Raw genomic sequence first — 22281 nt, forward strand, 5'->3', positions numbered from 1 at the left:
GGAATCTTTCCGCAAGCAGCCTGTTACTGCTTTCCCCCCTGGGAGCAGGTGGTGGAGTCGAACCACGAGCCTTCCAATCAGCAACCACACACCTGACCCACTGCACCACCAAGGCTCCTTCTCTTGTCCATGAGGTAACTGGAACCCCACCCCCATGCATCCCTTCTTCACCTGGCTCTTTGGCCAGTGCCCAAGGGTCCTCAGGGAGGGCCAGTCTCCAGCCAGCTCTATCCACTGTTGGAAGTGTTCTTTTCTTTCACGTTTTATTACTTATTTCCTTACTGGTCACTAGGCAACATCAAAGAGCAGCCTTTGGTGGGCACACCTCCTCCAGGAGAAAATAAAGACCCTCTGTTTCCGAGTTCAGCAGCCCCAACCAGAGGCACACTCGACACCTGGGCAGGTGGCTGTTTCAGAAGGAGACCCCAGTCCAGGGAGTAGGGTGGAAAGTCCGTGCAAAGGGGAGTGGGGTGGCGGTGAGCGCACCTGGGGGTTAGGCAAGCACCCGTTGGAAGCACAGATGGCGCGCAGACATCAGGTAGCGTGATTGGGCAAGCTGGGAGGCACCTGGTTCCCCTGAGACACCTCGTCTCATCTCCCTGAAGAAGGAGCACTGGCCTGCTTGCCTCCCACTCTCTGCCTGGGGCCCAGTGTCACCACAGAGTCCGGCCAGGCCACCCTCGCCTTGTTTCCAGGCCCACTTAACTCCCGGGCCCATCCCTGTTGCTCTTGGTGGTGAGGGCACCGTGGAGCCCTTTCCAGCTGACAGCGACCGCAGGGCAGAGCCCATCAGCAGACACTTCGAAGATCCACTGGTTGGTCCAAGCCACTGTCAACCTTGGCACGCACAGCCCGGTGCTTAAGCACCATGCCCCAGGGCCTCTTGGGCTCCTTCCTCCCACTCTACAGCTGGCCCGGCGCCACCCTCACCATGTCGGTGTTTCAACCCACGGTTGCAGCCACTGTGTCATCTCATGGAAGGTCTTCGGCCCTTTGTGGCCAACCCTCCACTCCATTATATTGAAAGCAAATCTTTGTGTGTGTTTTCATGTGTTCTTATAAAATACATTTTTTAAAAAGCCACTGTTAAGCAATAAGAGGGAAAACAAAAGATTGAATAAAAAGGGAACAAACAAAAACTAGCAAAAAGGAAAAGCATACATCAATCCAGTTATCTCCCCACTGCCCTCCCTAGCCTGAAGTCTCTTTGGGGGCTCCTCAGGGGTTCTGTGGCTTGGCTTTGCTCCCATTACTGATGTTATGTTCCCTTCTTGGCTCACCCCACTGGGGGCAGGGTGTGTGTGTGTGTGTGTGTGTGTGTCAGACTGGGCTCACTCCCTGCTGTGTGTCCACAGGGTATGAATGCTGTATCAGTAGGCTTCAGCAAGGGGACATCATGTTGTTGCCCTATAGCCTTCTCTGTCTTAGCAGCTCTGTGCAGGGATGTTGGGGATCTAGACCATCTCTTTCTCTTTTTCCTTCTTGGTTTGCTTCTGTATGGACGTGGCAGGTGGGACCCTCTCTCCAACCTGTAGGCTTAGTGTTCTTCTCCCTAGCATGTGGGGGTGGGGGGAAGTCCGTTTGGCGTTGATTGGGTCTGACCCTGTAGACCTCTGTTCACAAGTTGCTCCATGTGGTTACGTTGCCCTCAAGGTTTGGCACGCCATGGTGGGGTCTGCACTCACACTCCCATTTCTGTGGAGACATCAACAATACCCTCCCCTGGGGTGGATTAGTGCCCGGCTCCCCCAGTGCCATTTTGTCTCCGTTATTGTTTTGCCTACCTATATAAGATAGGCATGGGAAGCAAGCCTCAGGAGAAAGCAATGGGACCGACAGTAATGGAGGAAAGAGGAGGCAGGGGAAAGGAGCAGTGAGTAAACAACACCATAGACGGGAACAACTAAGGAATTAAAATCAACAACGAGGACATAGAAATCCCAGGGGTGTTGAAGCAACAGCAATCTAGCTGAGGATTTGCTAAGAGGCAGAAGGGTGAGAGTGATGGTCGGGTAAAAGGAAACAAGAGGAAAGATCTAAGAAGGAAAGCTATGGAGTCAAGGTATAAGCATAGGTGTGTACTTATGTAAATGTATTATTTCATAAAAATAGAGGTTGGGTTAGTCTGGGTAAACTAGAGAAACAAATTCATAGAGACTCAGATGTGAATAAGAATGAGGTTTACATACAAGAGCAGTTAAATATTGAGGAAACATCCCAGCCCAGCCTAGTCCAAGCCCATAAGTCTGATATTAGCCCATATGTCCAATACTGATGGATAAAGTCCTCTTCAGACTCACAAAATGCATGCTATGATGCCAAATGCAGGATGATCACAGGCCAGTGGGTGGGAAGTCTTGTGGATCCAGTGGAGGTGTAAGCATCTCAGCGCTGGCAGGGGTCCTCACGTGGCTTCCCCTGTTCCAAGAATGCATCAGGGTAGGTTCGTGTGACTTCTCAGAGATGTCTCACAGAGTCAACATTGTCAGCCAAGTCTCCAAGGGTGTGATCAGAGAAAGTGTTTCCCACCTCCCAGGAGGAACATAACCAGATTTCCCAGAATTCTCAGGAGAAAGCCAAGCCCACCCAGAGGCCTCACTGACTATGATCCAACTGACAAACCAGAGTCCACCCCTCACTCTAAATCCTCTCAAGTCCCAAATTGTCACCATATTACGTAACTACCAGAGTATCGGTCTATGTACATACAGTCATATGGCCATATATTGAGGAAGTGAACAGACTTCAAGACGCTGCTCAAGCCCTCCCTGAACGTAAGAACACTTTGTTCTAATAACCTGGAATTCTATGCTCACCCTCCCGACAGGATCGCTGAAGACAAAGCAAATGTGAAGAAAGCAGATGATGCCCGGCTATCAAAAGATATAGCGTCTGCAGTCTTAAAGGCTTGAAGTTAAACAAGCGGCCATTTAGCAGAGAAGCAACAAGCCCACATGGACGAAGCACATCATTCAGTGCGATCATGAGGTGTCGACAGAATCAGGTAGCAGGCACCAGAAGACCCAAAACAAACAAACATATTGTTGAGAACGAGACGAGTTGGAGCAGAGACCCAAAGCCCATCTGTAGACAATAGGATATTCACTCACAGAAGGGTCACAAGGAAGAAATGAGTCGACCAGGGTGCAGTACAGCACTGATGAAACAATATTCCTCTGGTTCCTTGAGGCTTTCTCACCCACACACACACCCCCAACACACACACACATACCACTATCATGACCCCAGTCCTGCTTCTCAGTTCTGACTAGACTGGAGCACGCACACTGGTACAGAAAAGAGCTCATGACACATGGGAGTAGCGATATCATGGGGGGGGGGTGAGGGAGAATCCATCATAAGGTTGGATATGTAGCCCACCGCCCAGGGGGATGAATAACAGAAATGTGGGTGAAGGGAGATAACGATAGTATAAGACATGGAATAACGATATATACTTGATCAAGGACTCACAAGGGCAGGAGGATAGGGTAGGGGTGGGGGAATAGGAGCCGATACCAAGGACTCAAGTAGAAAACGTTTTGGAAATGTTGATGGCAACATATGTACAAGTGTGCCTAATACTATTGAATGATGGATTGTCGTAAGATTGTAAGAGTCCCCCGATAACATGATTAATAAAAAGGGAAAAAAATTAAAGAAGTGTCCAAAAGCAAAAGTGCCACATTGAGGGCTAAGGTGTGGCTGCCCCATGCTATGGTATTTTTAACCACCTCCCCTGGATGTGAAAGCTGGCCACTGAAACCCTGAGGAATGGATTCTGTGGACCTCACATCATCGGGTATCAACTTGCAAAGGGGTGGAGTCTAGCTTGTCAATCAGGTCACAGCTTGATGACCTCATTTGGAGATGTGGTGATAAATAGTTCACTGGAGGCCAGACACACTCTCTGCTTCATATTCCTGTTGACAAGCCACATGGAGCTACGCAGATGGAGCTGTAGCCCTAGAGCTGGAGGAGCCACTTGGAAACCCACACCAATACTGAGATGCTTCCACCACCACTGAATCCACGAGACTTTCCACCCACTGGCCTGTGATCTTCCTGTATTCAGCATCATTGCATGTCTGTGAGTCTAAAGAGGAATTTATGTATGGGGCACTACCGGACTTATGGACTTGATCTGGACTGGGCTGTTTTATGTACAACTGCTCTTTGATATTAAGTTCTCTCTTACACACACACACACACACACACACACACACACACACACACACACAATCTCTGAATTTGCTTCTCTGGTCCACCCAGACAAACACAGATGCGATCATTTGAATTGTAGTGCTGGTGAAGAACAGTGAAAGAACCCTGGATTGCCGGAAGAACAGACACATCTGTCTTGGAAGAAGTACAACCAGCATGTTCCCTAGAGGCAAGGACGGCGAGCCTTTGTGTCATTTATTTGGGCATGTGATCAGGAGAGGTCAGTCCCTGGAGAAGACCACCAGCTTTGGTAAAATAGACGGTCACTGAAAAAGAGGAAGGTTCTTGAATTGATGGATTGGCACAGTGGGGGCATCCAGGGGCTCTAGCATAGCAATAGCTGTGAGGTGGTGCAGTCCTGGGCAATGCTTCCTTCTGTTCCACAGGGGCACCTGAAATACACAAATGTCCTGAATGTGGCACAGGACAGACTTACCCTAAGGGGACGGGAAAAAAAAAAAAGACTTGTTTTTCTGGAATTCGAAACTTAACTGTGGATGACCTGGCCCACCTGCTTCTGCATCGAACACTGAAATGCCATGGAGAGCTTACGCCTTCCCAGACTGGAGGGAAGCCTCACTGCTCGGTACCCAAACTGGGGACGTTCCAAAGTCGTGGCTGGAAGTGACGGAAACACATTCAGGAAACCCGGAGAGCAAAATTACAATAAACATTTATTACATGGTCATTTTCACAATACTTTAATTCTGTTTATGAAGGCGGTCTACAGATGTCTCCACGTCACACCAAAGCCGCTGAGTTAACACGGGGGAGAGGACATAGCACTTTGCCCAAATCAGCAAAGCCACCGCAGACATGTATGTCTATGGTGACATGTGTAGAACCCACTTCCCAAAGCTCCTAAGATGCACGCGCACATGTGTCACACACAGACAGGGCACGCAAATGAAATGGGCCTGCGTTAAGTACGGCCTCAAGAGCTGCATCCAATGCATAACGGGATACACAAACATATGAATGGTTTCATGGGCTCAGTACTACGCAGGTACCATGTTAATTGTCAGTTAAGAGGGAAAGAATCGCGGGGCTGGGTTTTAAGTGAGCGATAATCACTGTTACCATCACAAGAAATCAATTTAATTACACAGTTTTCTGAGCACACACACACACATACACACACACACACACACGGATACACCACAGGGAAGACTTCACCCTGGCAGGGAGATGTACCCATGGTCCATGATGACATTAGCTGCCGTAAGTTTTCAGTAGACGATGCAAATGACAGCCCGTTCTTGTTTATAAATACCACAAGGGAAAACTAGTCCTGGGCTATGTCTTAAGGAACCAGGAATCATGGGAGAGGGAAACATGGAATTCGAGCTGCTGAGTGTTCATACCAGACACTAGGTAGCCACACACCGATGGCTGTGGGGTCAGACTCATTCAAGAGGACTGCTATGTTCAGGAGAAGATGATACAGGTGTATTCTTCACATGGGACGAGCACAAGTCCAACTCTTTAAAGGGCCTCAAGCAAAATCTTTGCAGCATAGTCATATTATTAACACAACACCAAAAAAGGGCATGAGTGAGAGGCTGCCACTACATGGACCCAGAAATCTCTTTTTACACTAAAGGGATGAAGAGAGGTCAGTCCTCCCAGGGGTGTAAGCGAGGAGGTGCTTGGCTACTAACCCAAAGGGCGGCAGTTCAAATCCCGAGGTACCTGTGAGGAAAGGCCTGGCTGTCTGCTTCCAAAAGCTCACAGCTACAGAGCATGCTTCTACTCTGGCACACAAGGGGGGCCCTCCAGAAGCTCGTAGGGACAGGGAAAGGCAAAACAGTGAGTGGGATTTCTCACAAGCGGAGGACTCGCCTCAAGGGTACCAGGTTTGGGCGGTGGGATCCGGATCTAGGTAAAGCTGGCCCGTTCAAAGCCTCCAGGGAGAAAGACCATCGGCTGAGAACGCAGCATTGGGAGGGTAACACTGGCTGATGTTGGGGTGGCATGTATGGAGTCCCACTTAACAGTACATCCCCACCAGCTCCCATCCTCATCTTTGCACACTGGGGACCCCAAATGTGGGGAGGGAGGGGAGCTCCAGGAAGTTTGGGAAAACCCCCATTCCCTTTCAATCCCACTTCTCCACGAGTTTTTCAAAGCACCCCCGTAGATCTTGCAGGCCTTTAGACATAAAAGAGGCTTCTCTTTAAGATATGCACTACAGTACAAAAATATATTTTTCCCACATACAAAAGAGAACAGAGTGGGGTGTGGAAGAGAGAGTCAAACACCCTACAAACATGCACGGAATGATCGGCGTTAAGAACAGACCAGCGCATCAGGACTTCTGCCAGATGTCCCAGCATCCTCAACCCACCCCTCCGACCACCATGGCTCCGGGATGTAACCTTCGGCCCTTCCACGAGAAGTGCAGGCACTTTGAATCTCAAGGGCATCAAACTACTAAGCGGTCCTCAGCACCGATGCAACCTGGACATGCAGTGCATGTTCTCTAACCAGTGCCCATGGTTTCGATCCGCCGGTGTCAGTGCTCGGATGCATGGGCTCTGCCAAGATGGACCGGACATTAAGAGGTTTTCCCATCTCAGTGTTACTCAGGACCTTTTGGGTGCCGTGCACAGGGTGGGAGGAGACTCAGTTTAAACCCCGAAAAGACCAAACTCACCACCTTCCAGTCAATCCCAACTCGCTGCAAGCCTAGAAGACAGGGTAGAACTGTCCCTGTGGGTTTTGAAGACTGTTCATTCATTACGGGAATAGAAAGCCTCATTTTTCTCCCAGCGTGGTTTCAAACTGCCAACCTTGCGGTTAGCAGCCACAGTTTAACCGCTGCATCACCAGGGCTTGTTATACTCCATCCGGTGACAAAGACATATCACAACTAGGAACACACGGGACAGGAACTGAGGGGAGGCAGGGCCTGGAACCCAGGCAGACCCAGCCCTCTGCTTCCATAGGGATGAGGGCCAAGAGAACCCCAGGGGGCAGCTCGACTGTTGGAATCCACTCCGGAGGCCCAGGCGTTGCCCAGGGCGAACAGGAGGGAAGCGGGTGGTTAAGTCTATCCAGAGGAGCCTGGAAAAAGTCTGGCCATCTCCTGGAAAAGCAGTCTCTCCCCACCCGATGGAGCCCCATTCCAGCTGACGCAGTGAGAGGACGCAGCAGGATTTGGGAGTCCAGGTCCCTTTGTGTGCACCTGAAGAAAAGAGAACCTGCCCAGAGCCTCAAGGTCATGGCTCCTGTCTCCCAGTCCTACAGCTGGAATCTAACTATCCCAGAAAGACCTCCTGAAAGTTGGGAGACAACCCTGCTTCTTCTCCAAGGCCATGGTGGGACCACAAAATCCCATCTCCAGCCCACCTGACGGGTTTCTGCAGAGGCGCCAGGTGCGATGGGGACGCCACAGGGATCTCTCAGCTTGCAGGCAGATACCAGGGAGACAACAGTCCTGGGGTACCTTCTGCTAACGCCAGGCTTCCTCTCCTCATTCTGCACTGACCAGGGGTCAGGGGAGGGCCAAGTGTCCAGCCTTGCCCAGCTTCCTCTCCCAGGAACCCGCAGCTGCCCACCTCCCAAGGACCACTTGCAAGGAACACAACCCCCGGCTTCCAGGACCAGTCAGATGCTTTGTGAAAACCTCGGGGGTGGAGGCCATGCAGAGCCTCCCGGGGCTTCTTCCCGCTGACTGCTCCGGAGGATGATTTCATCAGCAATAGCTGGGGCGTGTTTTGAGGTGCTGTGCGTGTGCCTCCTGAGTCAACGCACATCAAAAAAACACAATCAATCAATCATCAGTAAACAAAACATAGCCCTGGGGGGGATTTTCCCTTCTAGATCCATGGGTCTCGATGCATGACATGGAAGAAATCATGAGGGTTCTTAGGAGGACCGTGGGGCTCCGGACTTCAACTCCAAAGAAGTGTTCGATTTATTTACTTACTTAGCTGTTGAAGTTTAAAAACACATCCAAGTCCCGGGGGTTGGGAAGGGATATTCCAAAATTTCCTGGAAAAGAACAGCTGTTTCACTTGGAAATAGAACCAACAGGGCAGCCGGCTTGGCCGGGATCCCCAGGATCCAGAGGATGTTTCATCTCACCTGCTGGGCCTCTAATGGCCCAGAGTCAGAAGTGGCCACGCCCGATGCCCCACGAAAGAACTCTGGGACCCAAGAACTGGCAGAGGGCTTTCCCACCGGGAACCCAGAGGCTCTGGATCAACCTGTCGCTAGCACACATCCTTCCCTCTTGAGTTAAAAAACCTCCACTCCATCCACCCTTATTTAGAAAAACAAAAGCCTTACAAAAGACATATTTAAAAGCTGGGGAGGGTCAAGGCGGGGAGACGACTAACTTTATGCACTATGGCACAGATAAAACTTCTCTGGCTGTACAGCGAATACGGTTATTTATATCCTCTGTTTAAAAAATATTCCCTACTCTACATCGATTCCGGCGCGCAGTCCCATGCCGAGGACGGTGTGCGTGCCAGCAGCCCTCGGGACGGGACGCGTCCTGGGAGCGCCCTGTGGGCTGAAACACCCCCACACCAAGGGCCACTTTGTGCTCGGTCACGTTTATTACTGGGATTGTCTCGGGTCCCTTTTGCCCTTTTTCCGTCTTGGTCTTTTCGCCGGAGGACGTGCTGGCGACACGGGGCCTGGCGGCCCGCCGGGGCACCGTCATTTGGTGCTGGATCGGTCCAAGTTCTCCAGAACCCGGTTGAGGCGGACGTTGAGCAGTCGGACCTGGCTCTCCAGGTGCTCCAGCTTCTCCTCCATGCTGGGCCCCCCGGGGCTGCTGTGCCAGTGGGGACCCATGGGCCCGGTCATGAAGTACACAGCCACCACGAAGCACAGGGGCAGCACGGCGTGCTCGGGCTCGCCCTCGTGCTTGTGCAGCACGTACACGCAGGACATGGAGAACAGCACAACCCGCGCCACCCAGAAGAAGCGGCCGAACACCAACTGCAGCACCTTGAAGGTGACGGCCAGGGCCAGCGACAGGAGCCAGTAGGCCAGGAGGATGACGCCGATCAGCAGGAGGGCGCGGGCCGGGCTGCTGGCCACCGAGGCGGGGCTGAAGTACTGCACCATGTTGGAGACTGCAGGTGGGACAGAGAAAACACACAGGGCAGTTATTCCAGGGGGAAGCGGATGGGTGCAGACGGATTCTTCCGTCTCACAGCTAAGAGTCCCAAACACATTCTCATAACTGAGGTTGATCCCCACAATGTCCTTCCACAATAGTGCTGCTTGGAAGTTACTTCTTAGGAGCACACGACGGATCTGGCTTATCTGTAGAAGCAGACATGTTGTGATTGCTCTCCGCGCTCAGGGGACAGTCACTCCCCCTTACCTGCTCCCAACACTGGTGTTAGGTCATTCCTCCAATGGATGCAGGGACCACTTTGTTGCCTCTGACCACTGAGCCTCCCAGTCTCTGACTGTCTGACAACCAAGCCTCCTAGCCTCTGTCGGTCTGACCACTGAGCCTCCCTGGTCTTCTGATGATTCCAAGTTGTTCTGTTTCGTATTTTGGGCCTACTCTACCCAGGACCTCCGACTGTGACCCCTTTCAGAGCAGTGAGCACCCTCTGGTTCTTCTGATCTCAGGGTTGTGTAGCAGACATCTTTTTTTATTTTAATAAATCATTTTATTGGGGGCTCGTACAACTCATCACAATGCATGCATCCACCCATGTGTCAAGCACACTTGTACCTTTGTTGCTATCATTTTCAAAGCATTTTCTTTCTACTTGAGCCCTTGGTGTCAACTCCTCATTATTTCCCCTTCTCATGAATCCTTGATAACTTATAAATTATTAGCATTTTTTCATGTCTTACACTGACTAATGTTTCCCTTTCCCCTCTTTTCTGTTGTCCATCCCTCTGGAAGAGAAACAGACATTTCTTTTTAAGCCAGATAAAACCCCCTCATAAGGGATGAAGTGGCACACCGGTGTCCACTGCAGAACAGTGTCCACGAGCCAGAAGGTGGCCACACACCCCTGGTGTCCATCTGCGAACGGAGGAACAGCCGCACACAGTTGCTGGCCTATGAAGAGGGGTGTTGTACAGACACATGTAGCCGGGCCGTGCTCTGAGAACAAGATGCCAAGGGAGGAGACTCAGACGGCAGGGTCCCCCGATGGGAAATATCTTCAACAGGCAAATGCATAGACCCAGAAGTTCATTAGGGGTTACCAGGGGCCAAAGGAGGAGGGACTGGGGAGTTCTTGCCCAACCGAGGCTGCATTCGTTTGTCGTTAGGATGATAAGGTTTTGGAAACAGGCAGTAGTGGGTCTCGTTAAGGCCAGAGTTGTACACAAGTAACTCGCGGCTTTGTACCGTTAAGCTGCGTGCCATCTCAGGCCACCCCCTCCTCGTCTCTTCCGGTGTGTCGGTCTGGAACGGAGATTCTCAGACAGGGCAGGTGGATTGCATGGAATTGCCGTGTCTGGGCTCTGCATTGACTCAGCAGGTCCCCAGAGACCAACAGTGTCTCTCGGAGGCAGTGGCCCACACAGACCTGTTTCCTGAGCCTCACAGTGGCCTCGTGTCTTTGCCTGAGCAGCCAGGTCCCCGAGAGTGGGCCCAGAGCCCTCTCCAAAGCTGAACATGGCGGTCCCGGGGAGAGACAGGTTCTGAGCAGCAGTGGCCAACAGAGACCCTCAGTAACTTGAAGGGGGACAGTCCGCCTCAGAGCCCAGTCTCCAGCCAGTAAAGTGGGATCAGGGGCCAATGGTAGAGCTCCGAGATGACAGTGAGGAGGTCTCAGGGTCTCCTATTAGCTGGGCGGCTTCTCTTCATGACCCCACAGAACAAAACACTGCCCAGTCCTGCATCAGCCTCATAAGTGTTATGTTTGAGGAGACCCTTCCGGCGTGTGTCCATCCGTCTCCTGGAGGGCAGGGTCCTCTTCCTCACTGCCCCTCCCCTTTACCAAGCACGACATCCTCCTCCAGGGACCGGCCTCTCCTGACGACGATGAGGTGTCCAGAGCACATTAAGACAGCACCTTGCCATCCTTGCCTCAAGGACAGGAACTGAACATTCTTCTCTCCCAGTTCTAGAGGCTGGAGCGCAAACATCGAGGTGTCAGCAGGCCCCTGTTCCCTTCAAAGGATCCTGGAAAATCTGAGTTTGCCATAGCTGGTGGCCGTGGACATTCCTTGGCTCCCTGCTGGACTGGCCCACCCGGTCATCTTCCCCTCATTGGTGGCGCTGTCGGGTTAAGCTGCTAACCCAAAGGATCAAGCCCACGAGCCCCTCCTTGAAAGAAAGAGGAGGCTGGCTGCTCAGACCCCCTAGACAAGGTGGCTGTGAGTCAGAACCGACCGACAGCGGTGGAAACCAATACAGTTCAGCTGCTAACTGCAAGGTGGTCGGTTCATGTCAGCCCCGCTGCTCTGTGGGAGAGAAGACATGGCAGTCCACTCCAGGGAAGGCCTAGGGGCAGCTGCCCGTCACCCAGCAGCTGGGTGGCAGCTGCAGGCGGACCCTGCTTTACTGCGCGTCACTTCATCAAGCCTCCCAGGGAGCTGCTTCCTGTACGAGTGCGAGCGGGTGAAGTCTGAGGCCAGCCTGCGTCCACCAGCCCCTGGGAAGCATTGTTCCCGGAGGCCATTCCCACCGCAGGTCTGTGTCATTGTGTCGGCTTGCACAAGGCCTCCTCCGACTTGGTGGACGGCAGTAGCATGTCAGTATCGCTCTGCTACACACTGGGGAACCCCACCTGGCACGGGTTCGCTTTATGAGACACCTGTAATAACGGCCTCCTGGCACCAAGCCCACTGTATCTCCGAGGTCTGTTTCCCAACAAGGTCCTGCTCCCAGGCAGCCAGGTTAGGGCTTGGATATAGCTGTCGGGGAGGCAGTTTTAACCGACACCAGTGGCCCAGCAGAGGGGCCAACAGCTGCCCTTTCTAATATGCTGGGTCCAGAGCCAGGGGCAGAGGATGCAGCTGGAAAAAGACGGGCGAGACCCTCTTGCATGGAGCCGACCAGTCAAAAGGATGGCAAGGATGAGACTGGACGGCATCCTGAATGGACCAGGTGGAGGAGGTGGGGAGGGGGACGCTTATTCTGCTCAGGGCAAAGAGGGGCGCATGGGCGTGGCGTCCATATAGGGAGGAGTACTTCGTGGCACAGCAGGATTGGCATCTGGTGGCTAACCAAATGGAGGGTGTTCAAACTCACCACCACTTTGTAGAGGCGGTGTGCCTCTGTAAAGGTTTACCGGGCTCGGGTCAGTTTCCTATGCAGGTTATGCATATTGTACACACGGACCTGTTACTGTGATGTGCAAAAATTAAAGCAATTAAAAAAGAATACGGGGAGGTGGGGAGGGAAACCGAGCTGATTCCAGGAACCCAAGTGGAAGGTGAATTATGAGAACGACAAGTGCAACGAATGTATAAGGGTGCTTTGCTCAGTTGATGTATGTACAGATTGTGATAAGAGCTGTATGATCCCCAATAAAAAGATTAAAAAAAAAAGAATAAAGATTTACAGGGCTGTTCGACTCTGCCCCGTCGGGATGAACCTACAGCAGTAGGCCAGGATGTGGGAGACCCGGCTCTCCCACAGGGTGGCCTATGAAGCAAAAACCTGGAAGAGGCTCCAATTAAATCCCTCTCCAGCCTCAATAAACAGTGCAAATCCCGGTCAACCAGTTCCACAGGGACAAGTGGCCCTAACTTATTTTCACCCTATCCGACTCATCGCAACTCTGCAGGGCACACCCCATGGGGTTTCCAAAGGTGTACCTACGTCCTGCAAGGTGACCGGTGGGCTCAAAAGGCTGACCTTTCTTTTAGCAGCCAAGTGAGTAACCGCCGGGCCCTACTGGCCCCCAACCACCTGCACAGCCTCAGCTCTGCTGCGCCTTGTAGATGTGCAGGCAGAAAACAGAAAATGCTCCCTTGTACCCTTACTTCCTGCCCCTTCCCAGCTCCTAATGGACCCCCAACTCAGTGTGCCCATCGCAGGCTTTGAGAAGCGCCGTATGGAGGGCACCCCTACCGTCAAGTCCAAGGACATCCAAGAGATCCATCCACACTTTGCACAGCACGTCCACGAACATGTCCACCCCCAGCACGAACCTCTCCGTCAGCCTGGTCAGGAACTGCGGAGACAAGAAGCGGCCACATGTCATCCAGCATCCCCTCCTCCAACCATCAGGAGGGGCGACCGGAGCTCACCCGTGTCCATTGCAGCGAGGAAAAATGGCGGGGGGGGGGGGGGGGCAGCGGAGCGCAGGGCACAGTTGAACCCGACGCACACCTGTGCTGAGACCATCGTCAGGGCTGCGAGCAGGGAGGAAGCCCCACTTGTAAACTCTGGGCTTTCGCTAACAGTGACACAAAATCCCAACCAAACCCATGGCCATCGAGCGGGTTCCAAGTCCTGTCAGCCCTCTGGGACAGCGTGGAGCTGTCCTCTCCTGAGGATGTCCGTCTTTTCAGGAGCAGGCAGCCTGCCTCGTCTTCCTCCGGTGGAACAGCAGCTGGTGGGCTGGAAGCACCAATCTCGTGGTTTTGCAAAAGCCCGCAGGGTTCCTTCAATAATGACACCCATCAACGTCGATGTGCCAACGGTTAAAAACAGTACCTGCTGGGCCGGGGACATCAGCGCTAAGGCCAGGCAACCTATGCCTTCTGCTGCCACGTGCAAGGTAGGCGTTTGAGCCCCCCAGATGCATCTTGGGAGAAAGGCCGGGTGTTCTGCTTCCCGCACCACCAGCCAGGGAGACCGAGACGGAGCACAGCTGGACTCAGGCCCACTGGAACGGGGACCCCCTGAGTCAGCATCCGCGTGAAGGCCACTGGCTCACAGTGGGGAGAATGGTGGGCGCGGCAGGGGAGTCTATGGGGATGCTTGACTTTCTATTCAACTGCTCCTAAAGCCTAAAACTGTGCCCTAGAAAAGGGGGGGGGCGAGGATAACTCCACATACAGAGGGGCCTCAGGCCAAGGGACTAGCCAGCCCAGGGTAGGGACTGGTGATGGTTGAGGAGCTGGCATGATCTATTTCTGGGCCCGGCGCTGGCCGCATTTCTACTTGACCTACAATGCCCTGGCAAAGATGAGCTGTCTCAAGGCAGACCCAGCCGAGCGTGTCCACACTGGTGGGCACTTGTACCTGCACGAAAGCCCCGGCCAAACCAAACCCATCACCATCCAGTTCATCCCTACCCAGAGTCCCCCCCCGCCCCCAGGCAAGGTCCCCGAGACTGTCCGTCTTCCTGGGGCAGTTTCATCTTTCATCTGCAGGGCAGCCACTGGGTTTGAACAGTCCACCTTTCGGTCACAGCAGCCCATGCCTAACCCAAGGGGCCGCCCGGGCTCCTCATACCCACAGGGGCATGCACAGTCGATGAAACCACACCGGCCCGTGAATGGACAGACGGCTGCCCAAAGCTTGGCAGGTCCACACCATGGAGTATGATCCAGCCACAAAGGGAGCTGAGGACCTGAGACATGTCCTCCACAGACCCAGAGGACAAACGCGGGGTGATTTCTCGGATGGGAAATGGAACAGGAAATGCAATGCATGCAAGCAAACGTTTATCAGCGGTTAGCAGGGGCTGGGGGAAGAAGGCAGGGGGAGAGTAATTGCTTAAAAGGTAGTGGGTTCCTGTTTGGGGGGACGGAAAAAAAACCCTTGTGGAAACAGTGGTGACAGTGACACAACATGTGAACGCCACCAATGTCACCAAACTGCTCGCTTAAGAGTGGTGGAAACAGCAACACGTTAGCTGCCAGGGTGGGTCCCACCTGAGCAAAGAAACCAAGCAGCCTCACAGGCAGACCATGAAGGGGTATCACAAGGCAAGGATGTTGCTTTCCATTGCTCCGCCATCGACGCCCATGGAAGCAGCAGACAGGAAAGCACCTGTCTAGACATCTTTGGAAGCACTACCAAGCAGAGATGTCCCTTTGAAGCCTGAGGAGCTGACCCAAGCCGCGGTCTGTTGGGTCACCTGGTGCATGTGAACAGTGGACAATACGGAGGAGCAGAGAATCGTTGCCTTGCATTCTGGTGGTGGTGAAGTTATTTTGAATCAACCACAGCTTGCCGGAAGGATGAGCGGACTACATCTCACGTTGTCACGTTCTTGGGTCATGTGATCAGGAGAAGCCAGTCGCTGGAAATGAACCTCCGGCCTGGTAGAGGGTCCGTGGGAGACCATCGGAGAGACAGCTGTAACAGTGGGCTCAAACACGAACGTGACCTTACTGGGGCCTCTGTTACGGCTAAGACCCCTGGTGACACAGTCGGTAAGAATGGGGCTGCTAACCACAAGGTCTGCAGTTTGAAACCACCAGCTCCTCCAAGGGACAAGGAGGCTCTCTGCTTCTGTCCAGAGTCACAGTCGCAGAAGCTCACTGGGCCAGTTCAACCCTGTCCTTTAGGACCACTGTGAGTTGTCATCTACTCAAGGGCAGGTGAGACTGGTTTGCTGTCCAACTCTTCTTATCCCATCGTCCAGGTTGGCATCTGGGTTAAACTCAGGGAGGGGCCCTAGTGGCATAGTGGTTAGGTGCCCGGCTGCAACCCACGAGGTCCGCACCATGAGTCAGCATCAACCCGACGGCAGTGAGTTCGGTTCGGAGTTTGGGCATTTGGGCTGTTTCTACCTTCTGACCACTGAGGGTGGACCTGCTAGGAACCCATGCGCCCAAGCTACTTGATAACTTTGAATGATCTAATGGGTACTCTTTTACCAGACTAACCCTTCTACCAAATCCTTCCACCATTTACTGATTGCTTCCTCGGAGCCGGGTACTGCACAAAACCACTAACCACACGTCATCACTCCTTTCTACAAAGGAGACAGAGAGGTTAGGCAACTGATCCATTGTCACAAACTCACCACCCTCGCATCAATTCAGACTCACGGCAACCCTACAGGACAGACTAGAACTGCCCCCCGTGAGTTCTAGAGACTCAATGCCTTACAAGAGAAGAAAGCCTCATCTTTCTCCCACGGATCGGCTGGTCGTTTCAAACTACTGACCGTGCAGTTAGCAGCCCAACGCATAACTCACTTATACCCGTAGGGCTCCCTAATGCCTAATGTTAAGCGGCATTTGAACCCAGAACTGCTGGACACCAAGCTCCCAATCAGAAAGTCTGGGTGTAGTTCAGACAGTGCCAGGTTAGGGTATGGGCTGCTTCTTTATCCACCCTGGATCACGGCTCGGTACACTCACACCCCACATCCAACCCGCTGCCCTCAGGCCGATGCCGACTTAGAGCATTCCTCCAGAGGGTTTCCCAGGATGTCAATCTTCACGGAGGCGCAGGCAGCCTCATCATTGTCCCACTGGTGAGTTTGAACCCCGAGTTGGATCCAACCCCTAACCCACAGTGCCACTGGGGGTCCTGAACCATAATGATACCATCACCCCACAACCAACTGCATGCAGTGGATTCCAATTCATAGGGACCCTACTTAGGGTTTCCCAGGCTGTCCATTTTCACAGGAGCAGTCAGCTTCTGCTTTCTCCTATGGGGTAGCTAGTGGGTTTGAACCAATGACCAAATGGTTAGCAGCCCAATGCTCCTCAGCACATTATGCCACGGGGGCCCCTTAACAACAACTACCCATCGTTTAAACACAGGGAAGGAGGACACACAGAGATGACGGCTTTGTGAAGGTGGAGAGGCAGGGACCAGAGTTTTGCAGCCACAGCCAAGAACATTTGAGGCTACCAGAGCTAGCAGAGATGAGGAAGGGTCTTCAGAAATAAGCCCGACAACACCCTGAATTCTAGCTTGCAGAACAGCAAGAGAATGCTCGAAGCACAGCGACAATCATGACAACCATAGGAGGCATCCTTCTGGGTGAGCAATGCACTGAGGATCCAGGCTCGCAGTGGAAGATGGCTGCTGGCCCAATGAACAGATGCAGCCACTGGCTCCAAGTGGAATCACTTGCCTAGAGTCCCCCAGTGTGGGAAGGATAGGGCCAAGATTCTAACCTAAATTTCTCTAGACTCCAGAAACCAAGGGCTGGAGTAGAACAAAGGAATCGATAGAAGGATTAGGATCTGGGCAAAGAGGGAGCCCCATAACGACTACCTAACTTCCTCTTTCTGAGGCGGGAATAATCAGCGACCTTTGGCCCTGAGTGGTACGCCGCCCCCACCCCGCTCCAGGGAGCTAAACGGGATGAGGGCTCCCAACAGCATTCCTGGGGCACAGGTTCCTAGACAGTTCCAAAGTAAACCAGAGGCGTTAGGCCAATGGGACAGCGTTCAGCCAAGTGCAGACGGCAACCCTGACTCTAAAGGAAAAATATGCCCGCATATCTTGAGAGCCGAGTTGGAGGAGATCCTGGGTGTTCCCGGTGCTGGCAGGCCCCGGGCGCTGGGCACTCTGCCTGGCTCATAGTAGGTGCTCAGCAAACGTGTGAATGAATGAGTGAATGAATGGGAGGCGCGTGCGCGCGCGTCACCGCGGCCCGCCGGCGAGGCCCAGGCGCGCCGCCCCAGGGGCAAGGTCCAAGGAGAAGTGGGGTACGGGGAGCTCGCCCCGAGGCCCTGCTCTGGCACAGGCAGCACACACGGGACCCGACCCTCCCTGGCCCAGTGCCCCCTCCCTGCGCCCGGAGGCCGCGCACCGCACGCGGCCCAGGCCTGCCGAAGCGCCAGGTGCGCGGCGCCTAGGACAAGGTGACCGCGGGCGCGGGCCCACCAGGTCCCACCTTTTGCGCGACGCGCACGTTGTCCTCGCCGAACAAGCTGCTGATGCTCTGGGAGAAGGTGTTGACCGAGCGGCGGTAGGTGTTCTTCTCGGCGCCGCCGCGGCCCCGAGCCGCCTGCGTGCCGGGGACCAGCGGCCCGAGCAGCAGCAGCAGCAGCAGCAGCAGCCCCGGCGCGGCGGGCGCAGCCCGGGCCCTGGGCCCGCTGGTGGCGCGCGCGCCCATCCTCGGCCAGCCGGGAACGGACGCAGGGAGCCAGGTGCCGGCTGCGGGCCGCGCGATGGGAACCGCGGGCTCGGGCTCGGACCGCGTTGGCGCGCTCCGGGGGCCGCGACGTGCTCTGCCCGCGCCTGCCGTTGCCGCCGCCGCCGCCGCCGCGCTGCGCCGCCCCGCCCCGCCCCGCGCGCAAACACGCGGAGGCCACGCCCCTATCCCCGCCCTTCGCCCCGCCCCGCCCCACCTGCGCTTCCACCGCGGGCGGACCTCAACCTGCGGTTCTGGTCTCAGGCTCTCCCGCCCCAGCCTCCCGGCAGCCATCTCTAACCAAGTGGGTTTTTTAAAATTTTAAACAAGCTTTTAATTTTTATCTTTACTGTAAAAAGCAACGCGGCCTCAACGTAGATCGTGACTGCTGTTGGGTGGACACGTGAACTATGCCGTTTGCCGCTCTTAGGTGCCCTCCAGTGGCCTCCGACCCAGCGAGCTTACGTAGAACAGTAGGAAACACGACCCGGTCCCGCACCATCCTCACAATCGCGGTCCCACGGTTAGAGGTCTTGCCCTTTTTCTCTGACCACCTCCTCAAGCCAGCATGATGTACTTCTCAGGGGGACTGGCCCCTTCTAATAACATGTCCAAAGCACATGAGATGAAGTCTTACCCTCTTCACTTCTTGTTTTTTTAAATAAATCATTTTATAAGTGGCTCTTACAGCTCTTACCACAATTCATACATCCATTGAGTTGAGCATATTTGTACTTATGTTGCCGTCATCATTTCAAAACACTTTCTTTCTACTTGAGCCCTTGGTATCAGCTCCTTATTTTTCCCTCCCTTCCCCACCCTCCCACCCTCGTGACCCCCTGATAAATTGTAATAATTATTATTTTCATGTCTTACACCAGTGGTTCTCAACCTTCCTAATGCGGCAACACTTTAATACAGTTCCTCGTGTTGTGGTGACCCCCCCAACCATAAAATTATTTTTGTTGCTACTTCATAACTGTCATTGTGCTACTGTTATGAATCGGGTGACCCCTGTGAAAGGGTTGAGAACCATTTGTGACTTACACCATCTGCTATCTCCCTTTGCCACATTTCTGTTGTTTGTCCCCCCCCGCGAGTGTGTGTGTGTGATATGTTAATCATTGCAATCAGTTCCCCCTCTCTCCCCACTTTTCCCCTCCCATCATGGTATACCTACTCCCATTATTGTTCCTGAGGGGTTTATCTGTCCTGGATTCCGTGTGTCCAGAGCTCTTATCTGTACCAGTGTACATGTTCTGGTCTAGCCAGTTTGTAAGGTACAACTGGGGTTATGATAGTTGGGGGGGGGGGAGTGGAGCATTAAAGAACTAGAGGAATGTTGTGTGTTTCCTCAGTGCTATACTGCGCCCTGGCTGACTTGTCCCTCCTGGGGCCCCTGAATGTCCATTTGTCTACAGATGGGGTTTGAGTCTCCACTCTGACCCTCCTCATTCACATCAATATCATTGTTTTGGGTCTTGTGATGCCTGATACCTGATTCTGTGGACACCTACTGATCACACAGGCTGGTGTGTTTCTTCCATATGGGTTTTGTTGCTTCCCTACTAGATGGCTGCTTGTTTAACTAAAAGCCTTTAAGACCCTGCTATATCTTCTAATAGGCGGGCACCATCAACTTCTTCACCACATATGCACTCATTTTGTCTACAGCTATCATGTCGGGAAGGTAAGCATCATAGAATGCCAGGTTATTAGAACAAAGTGTTCTTGCATTGAGGGAGGACTTGAGTAGAGGCCCAATGTCTATCTGGCACCTTGATACTTAATCTATAAATATATGTATATAGACCTATATTCCTAGCATTATATATTATTATATTTATTTACCGGTATATACGTGCCAATATTTATACCTTTATAAATGTCTTTTGCCTCCTCATTCTTTCATCTATTTCCTTTTACTTTCCTCCTGTCCTATTTTCATGTTCGACCTTCATTCAGCTCTCAGTAATTCCTCTCGGCTGCCCTGCCCTTGATCGAACTCCACCAGGCGTTCTACTCCATCCTCACTTCTATGCAGCTTCTGGTTGTACTTCCTCCAAGACAAGTGTTTATTCGTGTTTCTGGCAGTCTGTGGTCTATTCAGGATTCTTCACCATAATTCAAGTGGGCATCCATTCTTCTCTGATCTTGTCTTTTGCCCAACTTCTGCATACATCTAAGGTGGTTGAACGTACCATTGCTTGGGTCAGGGACACTTTAGTCCTCAAAATGACATCTTTCCTTGCTCTCTAACACTGTAAAGACGTCTGGTATGGCAGATGTGCCCAAGAAATATTGAATAAATTCCTGCAACCGTCCTGGCACCCATAGATTGACCACCATTGCCCCATAGCAAGAGCTCTTCAGGTGGACAATTTTAAATAAAAGGAAAGCATCAACCTTCTGTCCTGCCCTTCCTAAATACTTCCTGGAGGAAGAAGATTTGTTCTGTTTAGAAAAGCCCAGATAACCAATGAAGCCAATCCTCTTATATCCCTTCACTAAATGAGAGAACAGCCCCCCAAGAAAGACGTCAAGCTTGGTAAAATAGAGTGGCACAAAGAGTGTGTGAGTCCGGGTGGACTTGAGAGACAAATCCATACAAACTCCCATATGTATGAGAGAGGGGTGTGTTTCTTTGTTTTGGTTTGGTTTTTTTGCTTGATTATTTTTTTAATTAAATACTTTTATTGGGGGCTCTTACATCTCTTATCACAATCCATACATTCATCCAGTATGTCAAGCACATTTGCACATCTGCTACCATCATCATTTTCAAAGCATTCTCTTCCCACTTGAGCTCATGATATCGGCCCCCCATTTCTTCCCCCCTCCTTCCCCCACCCACTGTCCCTCATGAACCCTTGATAGTTCATAGATTATTATTTAAGAGAGAGTTTAAGAAAGCATCCCAGCCCAGTCCAGTCCAAATTCATAAATCCGATATTAGCCCATATGTCCAATACCAGTCTATCAAGTCCTCTTCAGACTCAGGCGAAACACATGCAATGACGCCAAATGCAGGATGATCACAGGCCAGTGGGTAAAAACTCTTTGTATCCAAAGGCGTTGTAAGCAACTCAGCACTGGCAGGGGTCTCCACATGGCTTCTCCAGCACCCAGAACTGCATCAGGGTAGGTCCATGTGACTTCTCTTTAGGAGTGTCTCGCAGGAAGTGAAAAGAGAGAGAGAGAGATGTCTCCTGCCTCCAAGAAGGAAAATGCAGGAGTTTCCAGAATTCTCAGGAGAAGGCTATGCCCACACAGAAGCCTCATTGGTTCTATCTTGATTGACAGAGCAGACTCCACCTTCACTTGTAATCCTCTCAAATTGACACAGGTTATGTAACTACCACAAAGAGCAAGGCCCTATTGTTTTGCTTGGTTTTTGCTTGTTCATCATAGAGTGTATCTCAGAGGTGTCCTTCCTGTCAGTGGAGGTCACCCTCTTAAAGCCATGTTATTTGGTTTTCCATTTTTTTGGTATATGAAACCCAGAAAGGGGGCACACTGATGGCGATGGAGTAAAAGGGAGCCTATGTCAGGGAGTCTGTGTAGAAAAAGAATGATTGGAAACTGTGATGGCAACTGTACAATTCTACTTGATGTGATTGAAATATGGAACGACATATGTATTAAAACTAATCCTGGTCCACTAAGCCTTGAGGATGATATTCCCACTCAGAGCAGCCAATGCACAGAGAGGACCTTATGGCCGGCCCCACTATGAGAAATGACAACACTGGAGACATTGTGGGAATTGAACCCGATCTGACTGCACCACACCGAGGCAAAACTCTAAGGGCGTGGAACAGAACAGCAAAGGGAGCAGAGCAAGGAAGTCCTGAGCTAGTACCAAAAATAGACTTTGGGGCCACGCATTGTACCCCATCAGACTTAACCAGAAACACTCCTAAAGCTCAACAAGCAGACCTTGAACTATTTATAGGCTTTTATTTTCTCTTTTTTTGTCATTGGCTTTGTGTTGTTTTGTTGCTTTGTTTTGCTCTGTCTTATTTTTGTGCACGTTATTATCTCTGCAGGTCTATCTAGATAAGATACGCTGGATAAACCATCTGGAGGAGAAAAAAACAGGACCAATGGT

At 52.3% G+C, this 22281-nt stretch overlaps 1 protein-coding gene across 1 annotated transcript; it reads right to left on the reverse strand.

Moving 5' to 3' along the window:
- Window positions 1-4912: 4912 nt before the first annotated feature.
- Window positions 4913-18276, reverse strand: BRI3BP (BRI3 binding protein). The gene is made up of 3 exons (XM_075534318.1): window positions 17931-18276; window positions 13241-13343; window positions 4913-9317 (listed from the first exon to the last, which is right to left on the reverse strand). The coding sequence occupies exons 1-3, from the start codon at window positions 18150-18152 to the stop codon at window positions 8896-8898; spliced, it is 747 nt and encodes a 248-aa protein (XP_075390433.1). The 5' UTR covers window positions 18153-18276; the 3' UTR covers window positions 4913-8895.
- Between the last annotated feature and the right edge of the window lie 4005 nt (window positions 18277-22281).

Source organism: Tenrec ecaudatus, chromosome 16 (assembly GCF_050624435.1).
Source record: "Tenrec ecaudatus isolate mTenEca1 chromosome 16, mTenEca1.hap1, whole genome shotgun sequence".
NCBI lineage: Eukaryota > Metazoa > Chordata > Mammalia > Afrosoricida > Tenrecidae > Tenrec > Tenrec ecaudatus.

Bases quoted from the DNA above. Each gene is read 5' to 3' on its own strand.
- BRI3BP (XM_075534318.1), bottom strand. From the start codon at position 18,152: ATGGGCGCGCGCGCCACCAGCGGGCCCAGGGCCCGGGCTGCGCCCGCC. The intron at 13,344-17,930 runs GTGGGACCTGGT...TTGTCTCCGCAG, and splicing joins ACGTGCGCGTCGCGCAAAAG to TTCCTGACCAGGCTGACGGA. The intron at 9,318-13,240 runs GTAGGGGTGCCC...TCCCACCTGCAG, and splicing joins GGATGTCCTTGGACTTGACG to TCTCCAACATGGTGCAGTAC.